The sequence below is a fragment of the Peromyscus maniculatus genome, chromosome 2 (genome assembly GCF_049852395.1).
Source record: "Peromyscus maniculatus bairdii isolate BWxNUB_F1_BW_parent chromosome 2, HU_Pman_BW_mat_3.1, whole genome shotgun sequence".
Taxonomy (NCBI): domain Eukaryota; kingdom Metazoa; phylum Chordata; class Mammalia; order Rodentia; family Cricetidae; genus Peromyscus; species Peromyscus maniculatus.
The window spans coordinates 3,525,676-3,553,537 of record NC_134853.1 but is presented as its reverse complement, the minus strand read 5'-3'; the positions used below and the strand labels follow the sequence as shown (position 1 = coordinate 3,553,537).

Genomic DNA, 27,862 nt, shown 5'->3' with positions numbered 1-27,862 from the left:
TACTTTCTGGCAGTCGCTAGCACAGCAGACCAGCTACCTTGGGCAACTTCACATCTCACTCAGAATATACATCCTCATGCTTTATAATTGTCTATGTTGTACTTCATAGTAACTACTATGCTTTCATACGTATTCCTTCTTAATTTTGTATACTTTGGAAATATATGAAAGGAAACAATATCTTTGTTCCATAGGAAATTAAGACACAGTATTATATTTTCTTTCATCCAAGTTGCTAATCTTGGGCTGCAAACTTCTGATATATTCAGTATGTTATGCACCTTTTTCTTTGTGTAGAACCTAGCTTAGTGCTTCAGCAAAGTAGGTTTCTAATAAGTGTCTATTTTACTCAGAATTATAAAGAGAACCTTGGGTTAAACAGGGAGCTGATGAACTCATTTTCTATAAATAAAATATTCTAAGAAATGGTGAAGAATACTTCCAATCTGTTATTTGTATTTTCCTTTACTTTAAAAAAAATGGAATTGAGGATTGAACCCAGGACCTCATTTATGATAGATACCTAGGCAAGCACTTCACTCCTGAGCTGTATCTCTAGCTCTACATTTTTTTTGATAGTTTTTTGTTTTTCTTTTTTCCTTTTCCTGATGTGAGGCTTTTGCACTTGGTATGCCTTTTATCCAGAAGGCTTTCTTCTGTTTTTGTTTTTGAGCAGGTTCTTGCTGTCTTGTCCAGGCTAGCCTTGAGTTCCCATCCTGCTACCTCAGTCTCCCAAGTGCTGAGACTACAGGCTTCAGATGACCCTGTACCTGGCATTTTCCTGTTCTTGTACTGCTAGTTCATTCTCGACTTCCAGACCTCGGCTTCACAGTCAGCTCACCAGAGCTTTTTTCTGGGCCCCTAACCAAAACTACCCCACTCACTCACTTCTCATCCTATTTTAGTTATTTGTCTTTCCTGTTGCTGTGCTTTCAGTAAGAATTTAAACTCTATGATAGCAGGGACCTTTTAAATACTTAATCTCACCAGGTGTAAAAATGTGTTTTATATATGGTGCTCAAATTTTTGGACTTCCTTTTCCTTTTAAAACGATACACTTTCATTTCACAGGACTGATAATTCTATCAAAAATCATTGGAATTCTACGATGCGAAGAAAAGTGGAGCAGGAGGGCTACTTACAAGATGGAATAAAATCAGAGCGCTCGTCATCAAAACTCCAACACAAACCTTGTGCGACTATGGACCATTTGCAAACCCAGAATCAGTTTTACATACCTGTTCAGGCACATATTTTTTAATATTTTTATTATTTAAAAACAGTTTCTTTAGTTGCTATATGGGAAAGGTTCTTGGTTTTTTAGGACAAGTAAAATTTGTATTGAGCAGTGACACAGACATTTAAGTTTCCAAATTGAAAAAGTAAGCCATAAATTTGACAAATATTTCAGTACAAATTTTATTTAAAAGTTTCCTTTTACATGTGATTTTGACATTAAGAAATGTAGTATGTGCATATCGCACTGCTCTTTAATTCTTTGTCGTTACGTTCCAGTGGACATAAGGATGTGCTTTCACACTCCTGTAGCTTCTCCTCAAACACTGTTCTGTGCAACTGTAACATTGCCTGTCTCACAGGTGTGTATAGAACAGTTTAAAGGAGAAACAGTAAGACATCACTTAAACATTCCTTTGGTGAACAGTAAATATTGATATTTAATTTTGTTCACCTTTGTTCTTTACTTGAGTGATTGCAGCCTTCATTTAGACAGACTCATTAGAGGTTACCTAAGTTCAAACTGAGGAGCTCTGACTTGTCCCTTACGATATGCATTTACCCACCTGTAAGAAATTTGTTTAGGACTTTTCATAAGACTTGCTTTTTCTTTTCCTGATTGTCTGTTTTTTACAAGATTATGATGAGCAATTTAGTTCTTTTCACATAAAATGTAAAGACTGTTAGGACCAGGTAGTAACTAACAAAAGATAAAATTGGGCACAGTATTAAAAAGTCTAGCCGGGCGGTGGTGGCGCACGCCTTTAATCCCAGCACTTGGGAGGCAGAGGCAGGCGTATCTCTGTGAGTTCGAGGCCAGCCTGGACTACCAAGTGACTTCCGGGAAAGGCGCAAAGCTACACAGAGAAACCCTGTCTCGAAACCCTCTTCCCCCGAAAAAAAAGTCTGTTTCCATATCTTTAATCCCAGTACTCAAGAGGCAAAGCCAAGTGGATCTCTGTGAGTTCGAGGCCAGTCTGGTCTACAGAGAGAGAGAGATCCAGGACAGACACCAAAAACCACACACACACACACACACACACACACACACACACACACACACACACACACAAAGTCTGTTTTCTGAGCCTTGGGTTTTATATCATTTTACTTTTTATGAGCATCATTAAGTTTTTTTTAGACATACTTTTAAAAGAACCACCTAAAGTAGTGAGATCTTAATAGGAAAACATGGGACAATAGTGTAGTTATCTGCTGATACTTGACCTTAAGGATTTTAATGTTTTGTTTTTTTAAATATTTTCTTCTGAGTCGTAGATTTCAATAGCATAAACTACAAGGTTTTGCTTCTGTGTTAGAAAAATTACCATCTAAAGTTTTTTGACTTATATGAAGATAATTTTAAAATTAATTATTGCTAAGGGAGTATTTGACAATCTCAACCAAAATATGTTGGAAAGATAAGGATATATTTTAATATTTTAAGAATTGTTTTCCATATAATAAGAAAAAATACATTAGTTGGAAATACTGTGGCATATTTTCATTGAAAACTTTGAGAAAGATAAGTTTCTAATTTATTGGAGTTACCAAAAAAAAAAAAAAAGAATTCTGATTCTGATTGTTTTTTAAATGAGTAACAAAAAAAGCCCTGGTTTTTTTTTAAAACTTAGAGATTGACTGGCATTAGGTGCTGATGGGAGTAGGAACACAACTTCTTATCTTCTGTAGGCAGTAGGGCAACCCTCAAAAGCTGACTTTTAAGAATCTATGGTAGGTAGGAAACAGACTGATTGGCTGATACAACTAGACTTGGAAGCCAGGTGTGGTGATATTCACCTGTAATTTCAGCTCTGGGAAGCTGAGGCAGGAGGATCAGAAGTTTGAGACCAGCCTCAGCTACATAGTTAACTCCAGGGTGCTTGGGCTACATAACAAAACCTTGACTCAACAAAATCAAAAGACAAAAACACAAACCTAAAATACAGATTTCTTTTCACACACTTTATCAGTATATTCTAGGGACAGGTGCTATAATTATTAAGTAAAAACTATTGTAGTTTTGAATTTTCAAAGTTACTAATAAATATCCAATCTCCAGTTTGTTTGTTTGTTTGTTTATTTATTTATTTATTCATTATGTTGTTTGTTTTGAGACAGGATCTCACCATCTAGTCCTGAGATCTTACACAGATCTGTCTGCCTCTGCCTCCTGGGTGCTGGGATTAAAGACATGTGCCACCCTGCTCAGTGTTCTACTTTTTATCACAAGTTTTCTTGGCATCAAATTTTTAAAAATTGTATAACCTATAATAGCAATGCTTTACTTATTTTTTAGATCCCTGGTTATCAGTATGTATCACCTGATGGCAATTGTGTTGAACATGTTCAGACATCTGCCTTTATTCAGGTAAGTTTTATTTGTAACAAAAATACAAAGGAAGGCATTGCTTACCTGTAATCCCAGTTCTTAAGCTGAGGCAGGAAGGACTGCCACAGTGCAAGACAAGCAGAGCTACATAGCAAGTTTCAGGTCAGTCAGGGCTACAAAATAAAACCTGTCTCTAAAAGCAAAAACAACAAAAATCAAACAAATGAAAACAAAAAACAAAAATAGAGGAAGCCTGATGCTATGTCCTGTGATATATCTGTGAAGACCTGTGATCCCAGCACTTGGGAAGTTAGGGGCAGGAAGATGTGAATTTGAGGCAAGTCTTTGTGCCCACCCCCCACCAAAAAAAAAAAAAAAAAGCTTTTGACATAGTTTTAGAAGTTTAGTATTCAGTTCCTTACCTATTAAAGTAGGATAAAAAAGCGTTGGGTTTTTGTTTTGTTTTTTTACTTTGAGTATTATAAAGCTAAAGGGAAATGTATAAATGAATTTGAAAAATAAAAGCCATAACAGTATGAGGTGATCAGCAGTACCAGTGTGGGAATTTGTTCAGTCTTGCAGCTTAAATCTTTTAAACAGTTGCTGGATTATATAAAATACATTACAATGTAGTTATCTAAAATATTCCAGGCATATAGTTTTGATATTTTGATACATAGTTAATGCAATATGTTTTTTAGTTTTGGGTTTTTTTTGTTTTGTTTTGTTTTTGCTGTTGTTCATTTGTTTTTGTATCAGTGTCATGTAGTCCAGACTGGCCTTGAACTTGATAAGTACCCAAGAATGCCTTTGAACTTGTAGTCTTCATAGCTGTACCTTTCTAGTGCTGGGATTACAGATGTGGTGGTTTTAGGTGGTGCTGGAGATAGAGCCCAGGGCTTCTTCACAGTAGGCAAATTACTAATTGAACTATATCATTACTCCTGTTTCTTGTCTTTTCTTTTTGCTTTGTTGATATAGGGTGTCATCATGTAGCCTACGATAGCTTTAAACTTGAAACCCTCCTTCTGTTTCCAGAGTGGGGAACCACTACCATGCCTGAAATAATGTCTTTATTTTCCCCCAGTTTTTTTTTTTTTTTTACAAAGTTGAAAATATTTACCAAGTACCTTTTTAGATTCCAGAGATACTGTGATACATTGATTTCGTAGCATTAAAATATTAGTAGTATTTGGATTTAGTGGCATTAAACTTTATTATAGGTTACACAGAAGGAAACAAAAAGGGAAACCCTATTTTAGAGCAGTTGTGATGGTACCTGTTTTTCTCTTTTATTTAACTTATTTTAGCAACCCTTTGTTGATGAAGATCCTGATAAGGAAAAAAAAATAAAGGAACTTGAGTTGCTTCTTATGTCAGCTGAGAATGAAGTTAGAAGAAAGAGGCTTCCATCTGTAAGAAATGAGCTTATATATCTATGTTTATAAGAGTCCTTCATATGAATGCTTTTATGCTTTTTCTTAGCTATAGTGTTCTCAATGTGACTTCACATTTTAATACTTTTTTCTCATTTTAATTAGCAGTTTTGAGGTTGTTTGATTATGACTTATGTCTTGTGTTCTGTATTAGGATACTTTAAAAATGCTTATTAAATCATAAATATTAGACTTAGAATAAAATCTTTGATTTGTATTTTTTGTGTGTATTTTAAAAACTTGACATTCCATGTAATGATGTTTGATGGATTAAATTGGAAAAGCTTATAAAATGAGAAATGTAGAGAGAGTATAAGCTCTAAAGTTACTTTTATTTTCTTTGAAAAATTCTATTTTAGTCTATTTAGGATATGAATTCAATAAATTGGAAAAAGGAAGGTTAAGCTTGGCAGTGGTGGCGCACGCCTTTAATCCCAGCACTCAGGGAGGTAGAGGCAGGTGGATCTCAGTGAGTTTGAGGCCAGCCTGATCTACAAAACAAGTTCCAGGACAGCCAGAGCTACACAGAGAAACCCTGTCTTGAAAAACCAAACCAAAATAATAATAATATCAGCAGACGGGAACATTTAGATTTTATATTCTCTAATTCTTTCAAAAGAAAAAGGTTGATATGTATGTCTTTGATTTGGTTAGTCAGAATAACTAGGATTATTAAATTAAGAAAAATGATATAAATTCTACTAGAATCTTGGGTTCAGTCTCAGCACTGATTTCAGAGTGAATGAGGGGCAAATAACATGTTGTTACTGGGAACTCAGCATCACACTGATAGAATAAACTGAATTTTCAACTAGTATCATGAAATAAGTGATATTGTCTTATATTACTTAAAAGGTTATTAAAATGACATGTTAATTATTGAAGGTAAGATTTTTACTATAGGAAAGGCAGTTTTTGTTTTGAAACTATAAACCATCAGTAAATAGGAAGATTGGAAGTATGCTTGTTTTAATGTTAATTTTAATTTTGCTAACAAAGTGACAAAATAGTTACATTTAGAGAGTCCTTATTTGTAAATGATTATGTGATGTTTAAGCTATTCTGGAAATTTTTGGAATGGGATGTAGCTCAGTGGCAGGAGCCTTTTCCTATGTTTGAGGCCTTGGCCTTTGTCCTCAGTGCTTTAAACTAAAACTAAAACAAAACAATTACAAAAAATTTCAAGTACTTTTAGATTTAAAATTTTTAATTTTTCCATTTTATTATATGTGTATGGGTGTTTTACATGTATGAATATCTGTGTACCACATACATGAGCCCTTAGGAGGCCTGAATAAAGTGTTAGATTCCCTAGAACGGAATTACAAATGATTATGACCTGCCATGTGGATGCTAGGAATCAAACCCAGGTCCTTTGAGCCAGTGCTCTTAACTGCTGGGCAATCATTCCAGTTCAATTTTTGGTTTTTAAAAAAATAATAGTGTTGGAGGAATGTTGGGAAGGTGTGGGGGGATAGAGAGGGGAATTGCGGGTGGAAATGTTGAAGATACATTATATACATGTATGATGTTATCAAAAAATACATATTTTTAAACTAATAACAGTACCTTAGCTCCAGATATAGCATACCTGTCTCATTTAATAAGAAAAATATACTAGCTAAAGTAATTCACATTTTATATTAAAAGGGAGAAAATTACTGACTTCTTTTTAAAACTTTGTACACTTGATAAGACTTCATGCACATTTATTTGTTTTTTTAAACAATTGTGTGATAATAGTGACTACTAGTTTACTGAATTCCATTATGCTTTGCTCATCTAGGTAAATTGTAGAGGTCAGAAGAGGGTGTGAGATCCTCTGAAAATGGAGTTATAGGTGGTTTGAGCCCACATGTGGTTGCTGTGAACTGAACCAGAGGCCTCTGTGTAGGAAGAATTTCTCTGTGTCCTGGAAGCCACTTCCAAATAACCACTCAGAGACTTATTCTTAATTATAAATGCTTGGCTGATAGCTTAGGCTTGGTTGCAGCCGGCTCTTACAACTTTAACCCATTTCTGTTAATTTATATACTGCCTCAAGGCTTGTTTACCTCATCTATGAACTTCCCATGTTGCTTCTTCTGTGTCTGGCTCACAACTCCTTAGACTCTGCCCTTCTTCTTCCCAGCATTCTCTCTGCCCCGAAAATCCTACCTAGCTCTCGGCCAGCCAACTTTTTATTAACAATGAGAACAACACACTTTCACATTGTACAGAAGGATTATTTCATAGCATTTTTTGTCTAAAGAAAAAAGGAAAGTTTTAACTTTAATGTAGTAAACTTATATACAACAACAACAGTTATCAAGTAAGAATTACAGTTACAATATCCAATCCATTTGTATTTGGCAAATTGAGGGAAAATGTTCTCTTTCTTTTATCCTTGTGAGTCTAAAGTTTTATGCCTAATTTACCTTTTTATTATAACTAAGGAAAACTTTAAGTCCAATTATTTAGTTTTTAACTCCATCAAAGACTCCAGAAGGGTATAATGACAGGGACATCTGGCTGTCTGGACAGTCACCCAGAGTTCTTCTGTAATGTTGGGAGCATACAGTGTTGGCCTACAGGCCTAGTATATATGACAGACATTTTTGAGAAGTAGGGAATTTTGAAAGACTATCCTACCTTACTTGACAAAGTTTGGCAGTCACTTTTTTTTTTTTTTTTTTTTTTTGCATCCTGCTGGTCCAGTTTGGACAGTACACTGTCAGCAATTGAGGCAAGGGCAGTTTCTTTGCCCAGTGGCTAGCTTTTGCCATAAAGAAAGCAAACTCCATATGGAGGTTCTTTGATGACTATCATCCTTTTATGAAATAGATTAGTGCTGTCAGGAGCAGATGTGGCTCACTGTCATGAAAAGCCTTAGGTTATTAAACATGTTAAATGTCATATTCTCTAGGTCTTTGAAGTGTTTGAAGACTATCTATCTAAATATATCTCTGTATGACCTTGAAAACATACCTAACCTGACTGTAAGTTTGACTATTATAGATGACTACTAATCTGTATTTCTTAATTATACATTACATCTTTTAATGAGCTTCATAAACACAATACCCCAAACAAGAGTTGAAACATACAGACAACAAAAATAACTTTAAATTTATATCAATATACCAAAATCCATACCAATGTATATTTTGGGATTAATAGTTGTTGTTTTGGATTAAAGTAGATTCAATAATCTACCCCTTTTTCCTGTCATTCCTATATCATATCCCCCCTTTTTCCTTTAGAAAGAGATCTTTGAATTTGACTCTTTTGTTTAGCTTTTTTTTCTGGCTATGACCAATGACAACTTGTAACCAACCTTCCTAAACAATAATAAACATTTATAATCCATTGAATAGCCAAAGGCCACCCATACCCCATCTCTTGGGAATGTGGGCATCATTCTCTAGACTACTTCCTGTTGTTGGTGGGTGCTGGTATCTTTGGGGGAACCTTGAGAAAATCAGGATAATCGTTAAGTCTTGGCTGGAGTATTTTGTGAGGCTGGATCATCTCATCTCAGCCAGCAGCCTTGAAGTTGTTTTGAATGCTGGATCACCTGGACCATCTGTTTTTATTGGTATCTGGTCCCCTTGCTCTGAAAATACATAAACTTTTAAAGGTAACATACATATCTGCATTAATACAAGTATAGATTGTGTATTGTATACAAGTCAACCAAAGATGATTTTTTGTTTTATATTTGAGCAGGTAAAATATACATCACAGTTTTGAGATGCCATATGGGTGCTGAGAATTAAACCCAGGTCCTCTGGAAGAGCAGCCAGTGATCTTAACCATTGAGCTATCTCTCTAGCCCGGAATTCAGTCTTGAAACCCAGGATGATTATATACTATATATAGTAGCAAGATAGATGAATTAGGGCAATATTGTAAATAGAACAAATGAAAGTATATTATCAGGCACATGGCATACTTCTTAATATTTAAACTGTCTCTTAAATCAAGACTAACACTTTGTGTGGATTGTGGGTTAGGGAATGTTCTAGATAAAGAGAACAATAGTATGTAAAACGACTCTCCAGAGTAAAAGAATATCATTCTTAGAGAGTTAAAAGTGCTAAAGCTTGGTATTCTTGAAGGAGGGTTGTGAATGGAATTGTGGAATGAAGTTTGAAAAGAAAATGAGGTCAGGTTTTAGGTCTTTGTTATATGTAAGTGCTAATTTTATTGACAGTGACTTTATAGTTAAAATTTATTTAGCAAAAGGAAATCTAGTCAAGGAGTGAGATTGTGGAAACAAATTGTATACTAATATTGAAGAAAAGCTGTATTGGGTACTATATCTTTTTAGCTAAAATGAGATAAAGTATGTTATTGAAATTTTTATTTAAAATTAAATTCATACCTATATTGAGAATTGCAAATAATATTCAAATTTCTTTTGTACCTTTAGCAACCTGGAAGCTTTTCTAGCTGGTCTGGCAGTTTCCTCATGGATGATAGCATGTCTAACACACTGAATAACCTTGAGGAACACACTACTGAGTTTTATAGCATGGATGAAAATCAGACTGTTTCTGCTCAGCAGAATTCACCCACAAAGTTTCTAGCTGTAGAAGCAAATGCTGTACTGTCTTCTCTACAGACCATCCCAGAATTTGCAGAGACTCTAGAACTTATTGAATCTGTAAGTTTGAAATTATGAAATAATCACGTTTAGAAGCTTAGTTTAATACTTAACATTTAATACTTAAAATACCAATTTAAATATTAAGCATTGCATCTCTTTTGTAGAGGTTTCTAGAAAAAAAATTAAAGGTTTAAGTCCTCTTCAAGTATGTGTGTTAAAAAGATGTTTTAGAATTAAAAAATTCATTATTTATTAGATGAATTACTTAAGTACATTAGAATGTTGGAAACTAGAGAAACTATAAAGAGGAAAATTTAAATCTGTATATTTAGACTTGATCATTTCATGTAATGTTATATTTTTGTCTTCTACTTATATTATGAGCTTGTCTTTGGTTTCTTAACGTATATATAATTTTTGAACAAGGTCTCACTGTATATCCTTGGCTGACCTGGAACTCCATATGTAGACCAGGTTGGCCTTGAACTTGCAGAGATCTTTCTGCCTCTTGTCTCCTGAATGCTGGGATTAAAGGCGTGTGTCACCATGCCTGGATCTTAAATATATTTTTTAAACTTGAATTTTGAGGCTTTATAGTTTTCCATCATATGACTATAAGACAGTTTATTTACTGAATGCATTGCTGTTACTGTGCATTTAGAGGGCCTCTAGATTTTTAGTATCACCAATAAAAAGTAGTATTTATAGAAGGCTTTGTTGTCAAATCATGACAATTATATACTTGACTATATTGAATTTCTAAATCAAAGTATGTTTTCCATAGAAATTACCAAATGGTTATGTAGAATTTCATAGTATTTTCCTGTTTAATAGGATGATTTTATGATGAATTAATTCTTTTTAATAATAGCCTAAAATAATATTTTCTTTTTATGTAAAATATTCTGACAGAAAATTTCAGCTACTGCATTAGATGAACTATTATCTTGGAATATACCAAATTGGTATTATAAAAAATTGTAATATTTTCTTCTAAGGTGGTCCCACTTAATTAAACAAAGATGTTTAGACAAAGTTTGTTTTTACTGGTAAAAATAAGTAAATAACTTGTTAGAAATTATCATTCTGTGTTCAGATCATATTTAGCTAGGTTACAGCTTAATGAGTTAAGAATTCAATTTTTTGTAGGATCCTGTAGCATGGAGTGATGTTACCAGTTTTGATCTTTCTGATGCTGCTGCTTCTCCTGTCAAGTCTACTCCAGTTAAACTAATGCGGATTCAACATAATGAAGGAGCCATGGAATGTCAATTTAATGTCAGCCTTGTACTTGAAGGGAAAAAGAACAGTTGTAATGGTGGAGACAGTGAAGCTATTCCTCTAACGTCCCCAAATGTGGTCAAGTTTAGCACTCCACCCACCATCCTCAGAAAGAAGAAAAGAACACGAGTGGGTCAGTCTCTAGGCAATGAGCTCGGGGATGGCTCATTCAATGAAGGCAGTACCACAGCATTAAAACACACACCAGTGAAAACACTACCATTTTCTCCTTCACAGGTACTAATGTTTTTATGTTTGTAAATGTAGACAAGATGAATTGAATGGACCTTTAGTGTCTTTAATAGCAGTTGGTGGCTTTTTTTTTCTTTTTTGGTTTTTTTTTGAGACAAGGTTTCTCTGTGTAGCTTTGGTGCCTGTCCTGGAACTTGCTCTGTAGCCCAGCTGATCTCAAACTCACAGAGATCTGCCTGCTTCTGCCTCACGAGTGCTGGGATTAAAGGCGTGTGCCACCACTGCCTGGCAGTTGGTGGCTTTGTTAATACAAATACAGATATATTTAAATGTACACATGAGAATGGTGAACTCAGAAAGTGCCTCACAAAGGGTAGTATCTTCATTGTAGCACCCTAGAATTTCAGGAGCTAAAAGGGAAGTTTTCTTTGTCATACAGTCCTATTTCTTTATAAGACTCTTCAGGAAACTGGCCCCTAAAAGTAAAATGATGTATTTACCCAATGGTATCTAATGCAGAGCTGAGACTAAGATCCAGTATGACTCTTTGATCCTTGACTGTTCAGCATATAAACAGACCTTATCCACATATAGCAATTTACATTTTTATTTACATGTTAAGTCTTCCTTTTTGACATTCTTTTTTTTTTTTGTTTTTGTTTTTGTTTTTGGTTTTTTGAGACAGGGTTTCTCTGTAGTTTTGTGAGCCTTTCCTGGAATTCACTTGGTAGCCCAGCTGGCCTCAAACTCACAGAGATCCACCTGCTTCTGCCTCCTGAGTGCTGGGATTAATGGTGTGTGCCACCATTGCTCGGCTCCTTTTTAACATTCTTTGGAAGAAATCTAGACAACAATTTATTCTAGGAATCTCATGTTTGGATATTGGAGACTACCTGCTTAACTTTTTAGTAATGTTCCTAGCAGCAGATGTATACATTAGGATTATTTTTTATTAATATAAAAAATTTTTGTTATATTCCAGGCTTATGTCACTTTTATTACAGCATATCAGTTAATTTTTCTAAAGACATTGGAAGCCAAAGGGAATACAGTTTTGAAGTTCAGCAGCTGCTATTTGCTGAAAGTGTTTTGATTATCTTAATTTTTTTTTCTGTTGCTGTGATAAAATATCCTAACAAAAGCAACTTAAGGAAGGAAGGGTAGAATATATTTTAGCTGAAATTCAAGATGACAGTACAGAGGAGTCACAGTAGTAGGAATTGAGAGAGCTGGTTGCATTAACATCCACAGCTGGAAGAGAGCTGTGAGTGTATGTTGCTGCTGCTTAGCTCAGTTTCTGCTACCCAGAGAATGGCCTCTTCACTTTTAGACTGTGTTTTCCCACCTCGTTTAACCCACTTAAGTTAATTCCCTCACAAGCATTCAGAGGCCATTTCCCAGGTGAGTCTAGATTTTGTCAAGTTGACAGCACTAATCATCACACATCTTAGAAAGTTTTATGAGAGAAGTAGGGAGCTTAATGGTCAAATAAATATGGAGAATGCTGGAATATTGTTGGAGGTGTGTTTTAAATTGAGAAGATGAGTAGGATATGGTAATACACAGCTACTGTGATCTGAAAATGTTTGAGGTATTATAATTTACATGTACTACAACGTGAATAGTATATTCTCCTTCTAGCTCTCTATTCCAAGGAAGATGAGGTTTTCCATTTCCAGAGCTTTTTACCGAAGTAAATTCTATACAAGTAGAAGGTGCTTATATCCCATGCCATTTGGATTTTATCCTTTGAAAGAGTTTGATGATTCAAGTATTAGGAGACAGGAGTGATAGAGCTAGAGTAGATTTTCATATTGCCACTTCTAGTCTGCTATCGACAAAAGTAATTAGGATTTCATAACAGTATATAAGTTAAATCTCAGTTAGTACACTGTGTAATTTAGAAAGTGTTTTGTCTGCTTAGAGTATCTATGCTGTCTTCTAAGCAGGTAGATTTGTCCCTTCCCAAGGCTTGTTCTTCCTGAGTAGTTGGAACTGCAGGTGCACACACCATGCCCACTCTATTATTCTAGTCCGAGTTCAGGATATTCTCAAAGAAAAGTACACTTAACATTATTTATGAGTAACAGCTCACAGTTAACTTTCTCAGTTATACTCTTGTACAAAACTGGGAGATTTATTGCAACAACTATGTATGGTTTCTGTAGGTCTATATTTGATAGAATACTGTTTTGTTTTAATTTTTTGTGCTGTTATAAAAACCTGACCATTTTTAAGACAGCTGTTTCTTAAATGTTCTTTATATGCTAACCTGTTCAAAGTGGTTAAGGTGCTGGGAGGCAGCAGTGAACAAAACAGAAACGTGCTGCCTTTATGGAGCTTCCTTTCCATGAAGTAGAAAGTGTATGTAATATTATTGAAAATCTCTTCCTAAAACAATAGAGAAGTCTTGTCAGTTTGATATTTATATAGGAATTTTGATGTTCTAAAATACTGTCTGAATTCTCTTCCTCTTTTAGTTTTTTAACACATGTCCTGGAAATGAACAACTTAATATAGAAAACCCTTCGTTTACATCAACTCCAATTTGTGGGCAAAAAGTTCTCATTACAACTCCTCTTCAGAAGGAAGCAACTCCCAAAGATCAAAAAGAAAATGTAGGGTAAGTCTGTATTGAATAATTATGTTAGGGAAAGCAGGAAGCTTAATGTCAAGGGTATGTTAGCATTTTATTCAAGTGAATGGCATATCACATAATCTCTATGTCTATAGGACTTAGAAGTTTGTTGTTATTGTTTTTAAAGTCACAGTCTTCTGTTTTGTTCCTGTAGAATACTGAAAACTGGCTAAATGTAGCATATAATTTTTATTTCAAGCAAAATATTCTTTTTTTTTTTTTTTTTTTTTTTTTTTGGTTTTTTCGAGACAGGGTTTCTCTGTGTAGCTTTGCGCCTTTCCTGGAACTCACTTGGTAGCCCAGGCTGGCCTCGAACTCACAAAGATCCGCCTGCCTCTGCCTCCCGAGTGCTGGGATTAAAGGCGTGCGCCACCACCGCCCGGCTATTTCAAGCAAAATATTCTTAATACTTTTTCTAAGTCATTTTTTCATTTTAAAAGTTATTAGAGTATGAATTACTTTAGGCAACTGTATTTTAAATATCTCTGTAATGCTTTAAAAAACATATGTCTATATAAAAATGTAGTTTATGATTTTGTATGGCTTTGCCTTCCTTAACATATATGAACTCATATCATGACAATAATACAAATATCTGAATGATTGACTAGGTTTAGAACACCTACTATTAGAAGATCTATATTGGGTACCACACCAAGAACTCCTACTCCATTTAAGAATGCACTTGCTGCTCAGGAAAAGAAATATGGACCTCTTAAAATTGTGGTATGAATACTCTTTATTCTCAAGCACTTTCCTAGTTTTAATTAAAGAGAAACTGGTTTTTACCATCTTGAATTTTTTAGCATTTAAAAGTGTTCATTGAAACTGAAACAAAATTTTATCTCTTAATTTATGAATGTAAATTTGTGTTAATCTTCCTTGACCTGTAAATAACCCTTTGTCTGGCTCATTTTAAATTTGTATGTCCTCATGTTAAGTAGAAGAAAACAGTTGTTAGTGGCATGCTTCTTTTATTAATGTTAAAACATGTATTTAGTAGTTTCACTGAAGCAGAATTAATATTTTGATATAGCTACTCACTTAATGCTGCTTAGCAAACTAATGGGTCAGAGAACCTTTTTGAAATTCAATTTTCTATGTACAAGTTATTAAGTACACCCCAGGTTTTTATTGTGAAGCTAAAAGAGACAATACAAATAAAGGATCTTGTCTCTAGTTTCAATATAGTGAGTTGTTCCTGCTATTATTTTTGTAGCTGTGGTAGCAATAGTTCATGAATTAATACACCTGTGAAATGTTTTAGTTATTTGTCTTCTCATAAATATTGTTATCTTTAAAATACCTCAGAAAAACCCAGAGCATTCTAGATGCATGCAGATATTTTATAAGTTTATTAGAAAGAAAAATGTGACTTAAATTTGCTTTCTTCAATGGTGATTTAAATTTTGACCTATATTTATAGGGGATGGGCTCATTAAAATTAATTAATTAATATTTATTAATATTTTAAGTAATTTTGCTATAAACTGATTAGTTAATTTATATATCTATATCAAGTAGGAGATAATTTTGTTAATATTAGGAAAGTATAAAAGACAGTTTAGAAATAACAAATACCAACCATTTATTATTATAGTGGGTATGCACATGGTGTGATGTTCTTGAGGAGGTTAGAGGACAGCTTTTGGGATGGGCTCTAGGGATGGAACTTGAGTTGTCAGGCTTGTTTTCTTCCCAGGCCAAAAGACAGGGTTTAATATACAAATAGAAAAAAAGGAATTTCTGGCAATTGCCTTTTAAAACCTTTTAAAAAATAATTTAGTCCCAGCCACTTGCTTTCTTGGAAGAAGACATTCGAGAAGTTTTAAAAGAAGAAACTGGAACAGACATATTCCTCAAAGAAGAAGATGAACCTGCTTACAAAAGCTGCAAGCAAGAGGTAATCTTGAGTATTGTGTATATATTTATTTCCATAGTGAGAGGAGGGTCTTTATGTAGCTTCGGCTGCCCTCAAACTTGCAAATCTCCTTCCTGCACTTTCTGAGAGCTGTGATTGTGGGTGTGCTTTTTCCATGTCAGCTCTTCCAGTTTTACTGTTAATGAAAGTCTTTATCATGTCCAAGAGACTGGCTATAACGTTACCTTGTAAATTATTTTTCTTAGCATTCTTCATCTGTGAAGAAAGTCAGAAAATCACTAGCCTTAGACAGTTGGGATAAAGAAGAACCGGGCACTCAGCTACTGACTGAAGACATTTCAGACATGCAGGTTTGTGAAGAAGTCATACATGTTTTTAAAGGGCTGTCTTAAGTCATGGTGGCTCTCATTTTGTATTCATTGCTTGGCCAGATCATTTAAAGGAGAATTATAGGAAATTTAGGATTGTTTTGCCTAATTCAGAGGGAGTTTGTTATCTATGACGAATATATTATTTTTTTTAAACTTGTTTTATTTTGAGAGAAGTTAGTCTTTTGTATGATGTCAAAGAACGTTGATTCACAAAGCTTTAAATTTTAATTCCCAAAATATTACTATAGCAAAGAAATTTATTTTGTGTAATTACCAAGATATTACTATAGCACTAGCTATTTCAGTAGAGCCAAATGCTTCCTAAGAGGAAAGTTAACAGGGCTTCCAGTACCACTTACCCAGTAGTCTCTTGTCTCTACTTTTGAATTAGTTATTTTCCTCTTTCTTTTTTCTCTTAGTCAGAAAATATACTTACAACATCTTTATTAATGATACCATTATTGGAAATACATGACAATAGGTGCAACTTGACTCCTGAAAAACAAGATATAAATTCAGCCAACAAAACATATACACTTACTAAAAAGAAACCAAACCCTAATACTTCTAAAGTTGTCAAATTGGAAAAGAATCTTCAGGTATGGATTTATAAGTTTCTTTAGTGATTTTTGTTGTTGTTTAGTTAGTGATCACTTTAAACTTACTGATCATAAGTTAATAGTTTTTCTTTTAAAGTTTAAATTGATAAGTATAATAAAAAATTATTATTTTGTCACTGAAAGCAGGTTTGGTTTGAGAGAGACTCATTCATCAGTGCACATACCATCTATACAATTGAAGTCGTAGCCAAAGATTTTTAGGGTTTTGTTGTTTTGAGACAGTATCTCACCTCATTTTGTAGCTGACCTTGAAATCATAGTCCTGCAGTTTCTGCTTCCTAAATCCTGGGATACAGACTTGTGCCATCATGCCCAGCCCTTTCATGATTCCTTAATCTGTATGTGCATATATTTAAATCCGCTTCTGGCACTTCTTCACCAGTTAAATAAAATGAATAGCCACATTTGTTGTCCTGAAATGGTAAGAGGTTGGAAGCATTTTCAGCATGATTTTATTGATATAATAGCTCCCAATAAACTCTGTGGATCAGAAGCTATCAAACAAATAATTTTCCCCTATTCCTCTGTGTCCAGTAAGTAGATGCAAATGAAGGCTGGTGAAATTCTTCGCTTGGTATCGTAGGAGTTTGCCCAAAGAATATGAATTGTTGGAGAGGAAGATTTCTTCTTCCTGCTACACTGACTGCAGAATAGTTTCCCTGACATTCAAGCATTCCTTGAAAATATGTCTGGCAATCAGATATAGCTACCTGTCTGTCTTGAGCCATGGCTTTCAGAGAGTGACATAATGCATTCCCTTAATTGATGTAAAATGCTTTGCATTCCCAGTGTTTAATTAACATAGAGCTTCTTAGGAGCGTTCATTATGTAGTAACTCTTATATATAGTATAGAAATCTTTATCCTTTGATAGGGAAGAAAGCAAAGAGGGTGTGCCCATGGTTTACTTTTTGGTATTACCTCTTCCTTCTAAGTCTTTTCTTTTTTCTTGGTACTGGGAACCATACCCAAGCCTCCCACATGCTAGATAAATACTCTAACAATGAGCTACATCTCCAGCTCCTCTCTTTAGAACGGTTGCAAAATTTGGGTACAAAAGCAATTAATATTTCTTGTCCTTTTATGATTCATTTGATTTGTGGGGAGTTGTTGGGAGCAAAACTATTATACTGTCACCATAGGCAGTGAACAATATACACAATTATAATAATTACACAAAATTGATCATATATATTTTAGTATGTGTTAAAAATATAGCATCTCATTTTAAAAGATACGATATTGTTATTAAAACATTTTATAGCAATTACTTATAAAACTCCTAGTCAAAATAATTGATTTTTAAAAGTCTAGTTATGTGGATTGGCAATATGGCTCAGTGGAGAAAGGTGCTTACTACCAATCCTTATGATCTAAGTTTGGTTCTGTGGTCCACGTGGTAGAAATTTGTCCTTTGACTTCTACGTACATTGTGTAGCATGTTACACACACGCATGCATGCACACACACATACACATCAGCATGAACACACTCTAATCATGAAGTGGTTTGGGTAGTTAACTTTACTAACTTTTACATCACTATTGATATTTCCTTCACAGTCAAATTGTGAATGGGAAACGGTGGTCTATGGGAAGACAGAAGACCAGCTCATCATGACTGAACAAGCGAGAAGATACCTGAGTACTTACACAGCTGCCAGCAGCACGTCAAGAGCTCTCATACTCTGACTGTCACGAAAGCTGATAAACGGCCTGCCGCCTCACTGTGCTTGATGCCAAATTAGGTTGCAATGAAATTTGTCTCAATTAATTCTTTGAAAGGTTTTAATACATTCTTAAAATAGTTTGCTTTTTTTTTTCTATATTGGACAGGCAAAAACGCCACTTAAAGTAAGGGGTAGGCAAATTCATTACTTAATTTTTAAAAATTGAGAGTTTTAAAATTTGTTTTTAAAGAACAAAATGGGAAAATAAGGATGTTCATAGATATTCCAAAGTAAATTTTCAGATAATTTCTTTATCGGATATATGACGCTACTTTCTCAAGGCTGTATGTAGTCTGTTATAAACAAGTTCTGTGTGATCTCTGAAAGTCTCTATTTAGGAAGCACAGGGGCTTTATGAAGTACTTCTGCATGTGTGCTGATTTATTTAGATTACCATTTATAAAGAAACACAGTGAGAAAGAGTCTCAAGGAAGCTAGAAAGTTGCACTACTAATTTTTGGTATTTTTCAGAAACAATGAAATTAACTACAGTGTTAAGCATATTTATTTGAGTATAGTACTATAAAAGCATTGAAAGCGGGCTTTTTCTTACTAGTAAAGAGTCAGTATTTCTTCATAAGTCTCAGAAGAGCTGAGAACTCTGTTGAATGTATTGTACAGTGTGTAGGAGCAGGAAAACTGTAAATTAGAAAGATGTCTGTTTTTATAATTTATTTTCATTTTTAAAGCTTAAATGTAGATAATTATATATATACAGGGTGTCTAGAAGCCATTGTTGTTTCTTGTCATTACAGCTAACCTAGTAAAGAATAACTTTGACTTTCAAGTATGAAATAGTTAAGTTATAGCTGCAAAGAATACAATATCTATACTGTATGTCACATCTACCTAAATATTGCACTATATCCTTTAAATCATGTTGGTTATAAAGTAGTTCTAAAATGTACTAAATAATAATTTAATATTTTCTTTTTAAATTATATTGGAGGTCATATAAATTAATCTGGTGATTTGTGTATGTGTTTGAAATTTTCATTTTGTTTAAAAAACAATATGGTACCTTACTCCCTAAAACAGTCTGCACTTAGAAAGTTTATTGTATTTACTCAATGTTTCAGAATTAGAAAATATTATCTTTTATTTATACAAATATTTTGTCCTTTTATAAATGTTTTGTGTTTCCAGGTTACAACAGTTGCTTCAGTTGCCTGTTTAGGTGTTTGCACTTATTTTATTTCTTTTTGAAAGAATGTCTTTGCTTATGTGGTAGAGATTTTATGTAATTTTTGAGACATATAATGGTGTGCTGTCAACCTAAACACTGACAGGCAAATAGAATTGTACACTGTAGTTTGAATTATTTATAATTGACACACTCTCTCCCTCTCCACTCCTGAAGTATGCTGCTATAGAAAGTAGCAGAATCGGCTTGCTGCTATGAGAGATGGAAAGAGCGACCACCACTTGCACTGTGTGAAAAGATAAGCAAATGATGGCAAGTTCTCAAGTTAACTTCATGGATTCAACTATTACTAAGCAGATTCTTACAAAGACCAAAACACTACTGTGCCTCAAAACCAAGCCAAACCAAACCAAACAGCTTAAGATTTTAAAAATCTACTTATCTGTTAATAGAAATGGGACTACTGAATATTTTAATGCCTAGTTCTTCAACAGTAGACCCAAAAGGGTTTTAAGCTTTAAATCCAATTGCTAGTTTTTGCATACTATATGTTAGTGAGAAGTAAAGAATATGTGTGGTGGTACTAAGATTATGCCTTCTTGATAACAAATAGGTAAAACAATTTGAATCTTCTTAGCATGTTAAATATGTTGATTTTTTTCTAATTAATGAACTTCTCACAGAAATGTTGCTTTGTAAAACCAATGATTGTGGAAAAAATCATATCATTTCAGTTACTTTGGGGTAATAATAGCACATAATTCCTTTTAAAAATGTAGCCTTTAGCTGCATTGGATACAATAGTCTCCAGTTGCCAAAGTAAAATATCTCAAACACGCTACATATTTTAAAACATAATTTTTCTTGAGCATTAAGTTAACACAAATGTTGATATATTGTATATAATCCTGGGCTTATGGAACGTAGTACATATTTGGGTTGGTGTTGGTTGAATCCTCAAGTTAACTGCTTTGTTGCTTTTTTTTTTTTTTGCAAGATTTATAATCATAAATATGCCAGGCATCTTGTCATCTTTTTTACTGTTCATTTGAATTCTTCAGTTTTCTGAAGATGCCAGGCATACAGGTAGCAGCCATACATGCATGGAAACTGACTACACACATATGATACTGCATTTTGTTGTAAGGTTTTCACATTAGTACAGCAATTACACTGTCCAAATTGAGTTATTTTAATATGAGAAAACTTTGCTTTGTAAGAGAATCTTGCAGACAATGTTGAAATCTATTAACATCCAAATAAAGCATCTGTGTACAAGCTGACTTGGCCTTGCTCATTTCACTTTGGTTCTGTGTGATGGATTTGTTTGAACCCTTAAGACCTGAGTCAAACATTGAGTTCTTACCGTCTGTACTCTTAGAAGTCCCTTTGCAGGTGATTTCCTCTATTAACAAATGTGGCCTGTCCACCAAGTTTCATTCAGAAACATTTCAACTTCCTTTTAAATACTTCCAGGAGCTTAGTTAGCCCAGTGCTTGGCTGTGGGTGGTTCTCGGCATCTGTTTCCATCAGTTACTGGATGTAGGTTCTATGATGACAATTAGGGTAGTCACTAATCTGATTACAGAGGAAGGCCAGTTCAAGTATCCTCTCCACTGTTGCTATGAGTCTTAGCTGGGGCCATCCTTGTGGAATCCTGGGAATTTCCCTAGCACCAGATTTCTCCCTAGCCCCATAATGGCTCTCTCTGTCAAGATATCTTTTTCACTGCTCTTCCTCCCTGTCCCTCCCCCAACTTGGCCATGCTGATCCCTCATGTTCCCCACCCCCACCCCTCTCTTCTACCTCCCCCCTCCCAGTTTACCAGGAGATCTTAACTATTCCCTTTCTTGGGACCCTCCATGTGTATCCCTCTTAGGTTCCTCCTTTTACCTAGCTTCTCTGGGATTGAAGAGCAGTTGAACAGAGGGAGGAGGGATCATATGCGCAAGGGGGGGATCAAGATCATGATGGGAAAAACCACAGAGACAGCTGACCCAAGCTAGTGGGAGCTCACTGACTCTGGACTCTGGGGAGCCTGCATGGGACCAAACTAGGCTCTCTGAGTGTGGGTGGCAGTTGGGAGACTTGATCTGTTTGTGGGGCCACTGGCAGTGGACCAGGACTTATACGAGGTGCATGAACTGACTTTTCAGAGCTCAGCCTCTAAGGTGATACCTTGCTCAGCCTTGGTGCAGCGGGGAGGGGTTAGGCCCTGCCTCAACTTGGTATGCCCGACTTTGTTGACTTACCCTCTGAGAGTGGATGGGGATGTGGGAAGGCGGGAAAAGGGGAGAGAGGGGGAACTGGGGATGGTATGTAAAATGAAAAAAATTTAAATAATAAATAAGTCCATGTAACTTTTATTTACATTGGAAATAGAATGTTCAAAGCAGATTTCTTTGTCCCCAGCTGGACCTGCCCTTCTTTTGTCATGTTTCTAAATGGAGTTGATTTTCTTTTGTTCATCCACTGAATAATTTCTTAGCTTCTTTCAACCCTCGTATTGAAGTCTGTCATGAAAACTGTGCATAAAGGCCACTTTTATCTCTTCATTTGAATTATTGCACATTGTTCTGAGCTTTATTCTATAGAAATGAAGAAACTGCCCTGGCATTAGAGTGTCTGGGAATGGCCAAGTGGCCACCAGACAGGTATTGGCAATATTGCAGTATCTTAGTGAGTTAGTTCATCACCATGACTTAGTTTTCTAGGCCTACCAATCTGTTGGAATTAACTCACTGAAGATGAGTTTACCTCTCAGTAAAAGGCTTACATAATTTTTTAAGACTTGATATATGAAACCAGAATTCTATTCGTTTGTATATAAAATAAAGCTTCAGGGGACTAGGTATATTTTCACCTTAGATATTAATAGGAGGAAATGATAACCACATGTAGATGTGATCAAGTCTCTGGGGTTGCCTAAATAATGGTGATTCTAATTTATTCCCTAGTTGAGACTGGTTTCCACACTTCATTTTCATTCCTACTGGTGACTTAGCTCTCCCAAGAACATCTATATATATGATTTTTTCATGTCTATGTTTGTGATGTTACCCTTTTTTTTCTGCTCTCTTTAGAATTCTAAAATGTCAGCCATATAGCACAGGCCTGTGAAGCATTTCCTGAGTCCTTCGTAAAACGTTAACACTGTCCTTCATGTTTCTAAAGAGTAGGAGTTGCTGTTTATGATTATTTCATTTCTGAGTCTATCAATGGGGCTTAGAAAATCCTGGTAAATGTTGAGTTTTAGTAATTAGTTTTTATCAGGAAGTACAAGCTATACTTACATAACAGGTTTATAAATAGCTTTGATTTCTTGGTTATTTACATAAGACAAGTTTTGCCTTACAGCTAAGAAACTTTTTGATAATCTTTTAGCTCATTTTTTTAATACCATGTAATTTATTGCTTGATTTATATTACTTAAGGAGTGATAAGCCAGTCAGGTAATCAGACCTTTAATTTCTAATATAAAACAGATGGCCGGGCGTTGGTGGCGCACGCCTTTAATCCCAGCACTCGGGAGGCAGAGCCAGGCGGATCTCTGTGAGTTCGAGGCCAGCCTGGGCTACCAAGTGAGCTCCAGGAAAGGCGAAAAGCTACACAGAGAAACCCTGTCTCGAAAAACCAAAAAAAAAAAAAAAAAAAAAAAAACAGATGATAATATTTGAAGAGATACTTATTCTCTGAGAATGAAAATGTATTAGGTAGTAGAGGGTAAGTTGAATCAAGAGAGATACTTTGGGATATTCACTTTCCACTGTTTGGTTTTTGAAATGAATACAGATATACTCAACAAGAATACTTGAGATAGAAAGACAAGAAAAGGTATACTTAGAAATTTTGTAGCCAGTGTGATAGAAGACTTTGAAACCTTAGTATCTTGGTGCAAGTACTTTTAAAGCTATTGGATTTGAGGGAAACTTAGTTTCATAGTGTATATACTACATTCTTTCTGAAATTCTTAGAACTGGTGTGCTTATTCAAGTGCCCTGTACAGAAATGTGTTTGAATCACGTGGGTTCCAGAGATGGAGTTTAGGCAAACACCTTTTACCTACTGAGCCATCTTGTCAGCTCTCTTCAGTTCTAACTACAATCAATTTGTCAACCGTAGCTCAAAGGTTTAAGTAGTCTGACAGTTTCTCAAGTCCTAATACAGTTAGCACTTATTCAGCTTAACTGAGTACTCCCCATGCTTTCTTACTAGGTTCCGGGTATACTCTGAGATGGCAAGTGTGTGGCAGTCATAATGGGGTTTCATTAAGGTCATCAGTACCAGAGAAGCTGATATTCTAGATGAAGGGGAAAGTATGTAACAGAAATACTTCTCTGTTGGCCAAAAAAGTTAGCTAGGTCCAGCAGCCAAGTTTGCTATTAAATGTGAGTGGAATGTTTGGACTTAGCCCAGAGAGTGAACACCACCCCACCCCACCCACCAAACAGAACTAGGGTTATATGCAGACTCAAATTTTGCATTCAGTATAGCAGCTGCAGCCACATGCCAGTTACTATGCTAAACCCTTATGTACTTAAGCTCATTTTGATCCTTACAGCACTCCTTTGAGATAAACACTCTTATAATTCACTTCTGTGGCTGTGGAGTAGGCTTATGTTAAGAGACTTACCCAAACACAATGTTGAAGCTGAGCTTCAGTTGTCCTTAATTTAGACTGATGCTTTATAATTCAGCCTAGGGTGCTAAAGATTACATGGTATATTATTTTATTTATATAGAAGTATTAGGCCAGACAAAGCTAATGTATGCTGTTAGAAGTCAGGGTGGTGGTCACTCTGTGTGAGTGGGTGTGTGGCGTGCTACAGTGCTCTTTCTTGCTGTAGATGCTGATTTCATGGATATGCTCATAGCTGCAGTATTAACAATAGGAAAACTATTCTCTTTGAACATTATGTTTCAGTAAGTTGTAAAAATTAATCCTGAGTTGGATAACAAGAAAATAAAAATGCTCACCACCAGAGCAAAATGTAATGAAGTATTCCCAGTGCTCTTCTACCTACATGCAACAAAGCGAGCACTCGGAACTTAATGCCATTACTCGCCAGCATATGGCAGGCTCATTTCTCCTGCTAAACTAATCTTAAGCTTCTGCATGGCACAAATGACTTCTTCCTGTGTAATTTCATATCATATTTTTGTGAGTAAGAGCTTATTCTGTTCCACTACTTAAACCTTTGATAGACCCCATCTCTTATAAATTCTCTGTGGTTTCTGCAGTTGCCCATCTGTTAACTTTTCCAAGCCTCTACCCTCAACTTGAGGTTTATGCTTTCCTTGCCACCCCCACAGAAATTTCCATGCTCACCAAATCTCTGCTCACCAAATAGTCATCATCTACCTAGCATTGTAATACTGCATGTCCACTAATCCCTTGTACATTGTCGGCTGCATTTCCTTATAACACCACGTGTTCGTATCTTGTTTATTTGGAGTTGACATCCTCTATCACTTAACTCACTCATCTGATAAACTCTTAGTCCTTGTTCCTAAAGTCTCTGTTCACTCAGGGCTGAGCAGAAAGTAGGGCTCTCACTGCTTGGTTGTAGACTTTTGCTCTTACCTAACTGATAAGAGAGAAGACATCTAATATTTACAGTTTAACAACCTAGTTTATTTAAATCAATCTATTCAAAAGATTGCAAGTTTAGCTGGGCAGTGGTAGCGTACACCTTTAATCCCAGCACGGGGGTGGGGGTGAGGTTGGGAGGGGGGGTAGAACCAGGCAGATCTCTGTGAGTTTGAGGCCAGCCTAGGCTACAGAGTGAGATCCAGGACAGGCACCAAAGCTACACAGAGAAACCCTTGTCTCCAAAAAACCAAACCAAAACAACCCCCCCAAAAAAGATTGTAAGTTTAATGTGGGACTACTTCACAAAATTATAAATTGAATATTTTTCTTTTCCTTTTTTTTTTCTTCCTAAGTGTTTGAAATCCAGTGTTCATTACACTTCATACAAGGGCCAATATCCAGAATTTACAAAGAATTGCAGACATTAAATACCAAGGAACTAAAACAGCCAATCAGCAAATGGGCAAATGAACTGAGTAGACAGTTAAAAAAAATACAAATGGCCAATAATTATTTTAAAGAGTGTTCAGTATCTCTAACCACCAGGGAAATGCAAAGTAAAACTCCTTTGAGAGAGCACCTCACCCCAGTCAGAACGGCTGCTCTGGGGAAGTCTGACAGAACTGTAGAGGATGGGGTGAGAAGGGAGCCCCTACTCATTGGTGATGAGGCTTCAAATGATACAGCCATTGTGCACATCAGTTTGTAGGTTTATGAAACATGTAAATACAACTACCATATGACCTGTTTCACTGTTGGTCACAGACCAGAGAACTCCACAGACTGCCGTGGAGATATCTGTGCCCCAGGTTTGTTGCTGCTTTGTTTACAGGTGCAAAGAAGTGGAATGAAGCCAGTTGTCTATCAAGAGAGGAATAATGAAAATGTTGTATACATAAAATATGGAATGCTACTTAGCTCCAAATGGAAAAAATTTGCTGGAAACTACATGAATTTAGAATGTGTAGTATCAAGTGAGGTCACACAGTTTCAGAAAGAAACCTACATGTTCTAATGTGCAGAATCAAACCGTGTGTGTGTGTGTGTGTGTGTGTGTGTGTGTGTGTGTGTGTGTGTAAACAAATATATATGTGGATACAGTATAACATGAATAAAAGGCTAAATATAAGGGGACAGGGAAGGACTTAATGCAGGTAATAGACACGAGTTACAGAAGAGAATAGAAAGTTAATTGTTTTTCTAGTTCTGATTTTGTTACAGATTTTGTTTTGGGTGATGGATAAGTGCATGAAATACTGAAAGTGAGATTTAATCTATAGATCCACCACTTTTGTTCCAAATGCCTTTTCTAATTGTAGAAATTAGAAATTTTCTAATTGTAGAAATTCATAGAGTTGTATAGACTTTGGTTCTGGTTACTTTTAATGTGTGATGTCCTTATTTATGTGTAAGGTTTTTTTTTGTTTTTTTTTTTTTTTTTTGGTTTTTCGAGACAGGGTTTCTCTTGTGTAGCTTTGTGCCTTTCCCGGAACTCACTTGGTAGCCCAGGCTGGCCTCGAACTCACAGAGATCCGCCTGCCTCTGCCTCCCGAGTGCTGGGATTAAAGGCGTGTGCCACCACCGCCCGGCATAAGGGTTTTTTTTTTTTTTTATAATGAAGTTTATAAAAATTTTTTAAAATGTCTATTTTGTTCATAAGAAATTCAGATCAGCCATATTTCATGGACTTAAAGTTCACATGTGGTGAGTGACTATTGTATACTGGTCAATACAGTCACAGTTCTGGGCAATTCTAGATTACTATGCATTCACAGAAGAGACAACTGTAATTCAGAAGAAATACTGCCTACTTCAGGTCAAAACATAATTTAGTAAGTTACAATCAGTGCCTTCCCTCCCTTCCTGAATCTTTGAGTTTAATCTAAATTCTTCTCTTTCTTGTCTGTGACCTTGTGCACGTCACTGACTTAGGGAAATAGAGAAATATCACGTTTTCAACCCCATCTTCTCCCAGGAGATCGTAATGTCCCTGAGGCCAGCAGTTTGTCTTGCTCCCCAGGACTTACCTAGCGTTTAGCAGACAGCCAAGGGTGGCAGCCATGAGCAGATCGGAACAGCACCTCTGGGGGAGCAGACAGACCTAGACCTGAGTGCTGTGCAGGAAATAATCGGTGTTTCGTAGGAGGATCTGGTTTTCTGGGGAGAAAATTATGTCTGAAGTGATTGATCTCAGACTGATTGGCCTGAGGCAAATGGGTAAATAGATTGGGGAACACCAGGCAAAAACTTGGGGAGGGGGAGTCAATTCCATATTTAAAGACCCTAAGGCAAGCTGGATATAGTGGTGCATGTCTTTAATCCCAGCACTTGGGAGACAGAGGACAGCCTGGACTACACAGAATAACTCTGTCTCCAAAAACCAAAAAATAAAATAAAGACCCCAAGGTTAGGGGTGTGAGTGCAGGAATTGACGGAGGAGGGGATGGTATAGAAGAGGTTCCTGAGGTAGGCCTACCCTGGTAGGCCATTCATTCTATGGGAAGCATACTGGAGACAAAAATTAGCATACAGGTAATGCATAGAGGGTGTTAAGCCGTCCAGAAGAAACAGAATTGACAGGGAAAAGCTGGGCTGCAGTGGGTCTCTGGAAAGGCCTCTGCTAACTCCACGGGGATCACTGAAAATCAATGGCTCTTTTAGTTGTCCAAGTTGAGGTGAAGAGACCAGGTCTTCATTGCATGTAAACTGTCCAGGAATGAGATTTGCTCTTGGGCAAGGACATGTGTCAGAAGATGCAGGTCTTTAAAATGCCCGTGCATTCACTAAAAAGAAGGCAGAAATGCCGGGCGGTGGTGGC

General features: G+C 35.8%; 1 protein-coding gene across 3 annotated transcripts in view; it reads left to right on the top strand.

The window, feature by feature from the left end:
• The window catches only part of Mybl1 (MYB proto-oncogene like 1), a 35,370-nt gene extending 14,636 nt beyond the window's left edge, over positions 1-20,734 (top strand). Inside the window, exons 6-17 of one of the 3 annotated variants that reach the window (XR_006069212.2) lie at positions 1,072-1,246; positions 3,536-3,607; positions 4,879-4,983; positions 9,419-9,652; positions 10,745-11,113; positions 13,549-13,691; positions 14,318-14,432; positions 15,493-15,609; positions 15,834-15,938; positions 16,379-16,558; positions 18,141-18,325; positions 19,668-20,734. Coding sequence is in view for 2 of the 3 variants with exons in the window: in XM_006974680.4 (XP_006974742.2) it covers positions 1,072-1,246; positions 3,536-3,607; positions 4,879-4,983; positions 9,419-9,652; positions 10,745-11,113; positions 13,549-13,691; positions 14,318-14,432; positions 15,493-15,609; positions 15,834-15,938; positions 16,379-16,558; positions 18,141-18,269 (1,744 nt within the window). In the remaining variant the exon portion in view is untranslated. Of the gene's footprint in view, positions 1-1,071; positions 1,247-3,535; positions 3,608-4,878; positions 4,984-9,418; positions 9,653-10,744; positions 11,114-13,548; positions 13,692-14,317; positions 14,433-15,492; positions 15,610-15,833; positions 15,939-16,378; positions 16,559-18,140 lie in introns of all 3 variants that reach the window. The other 2 variants (XM_006974680.4, XM_015993522.3) reach the window with 2 other exon arrangements.
• Positions 20,735-27,862: the final 7,128 nt, after the last annotated feature.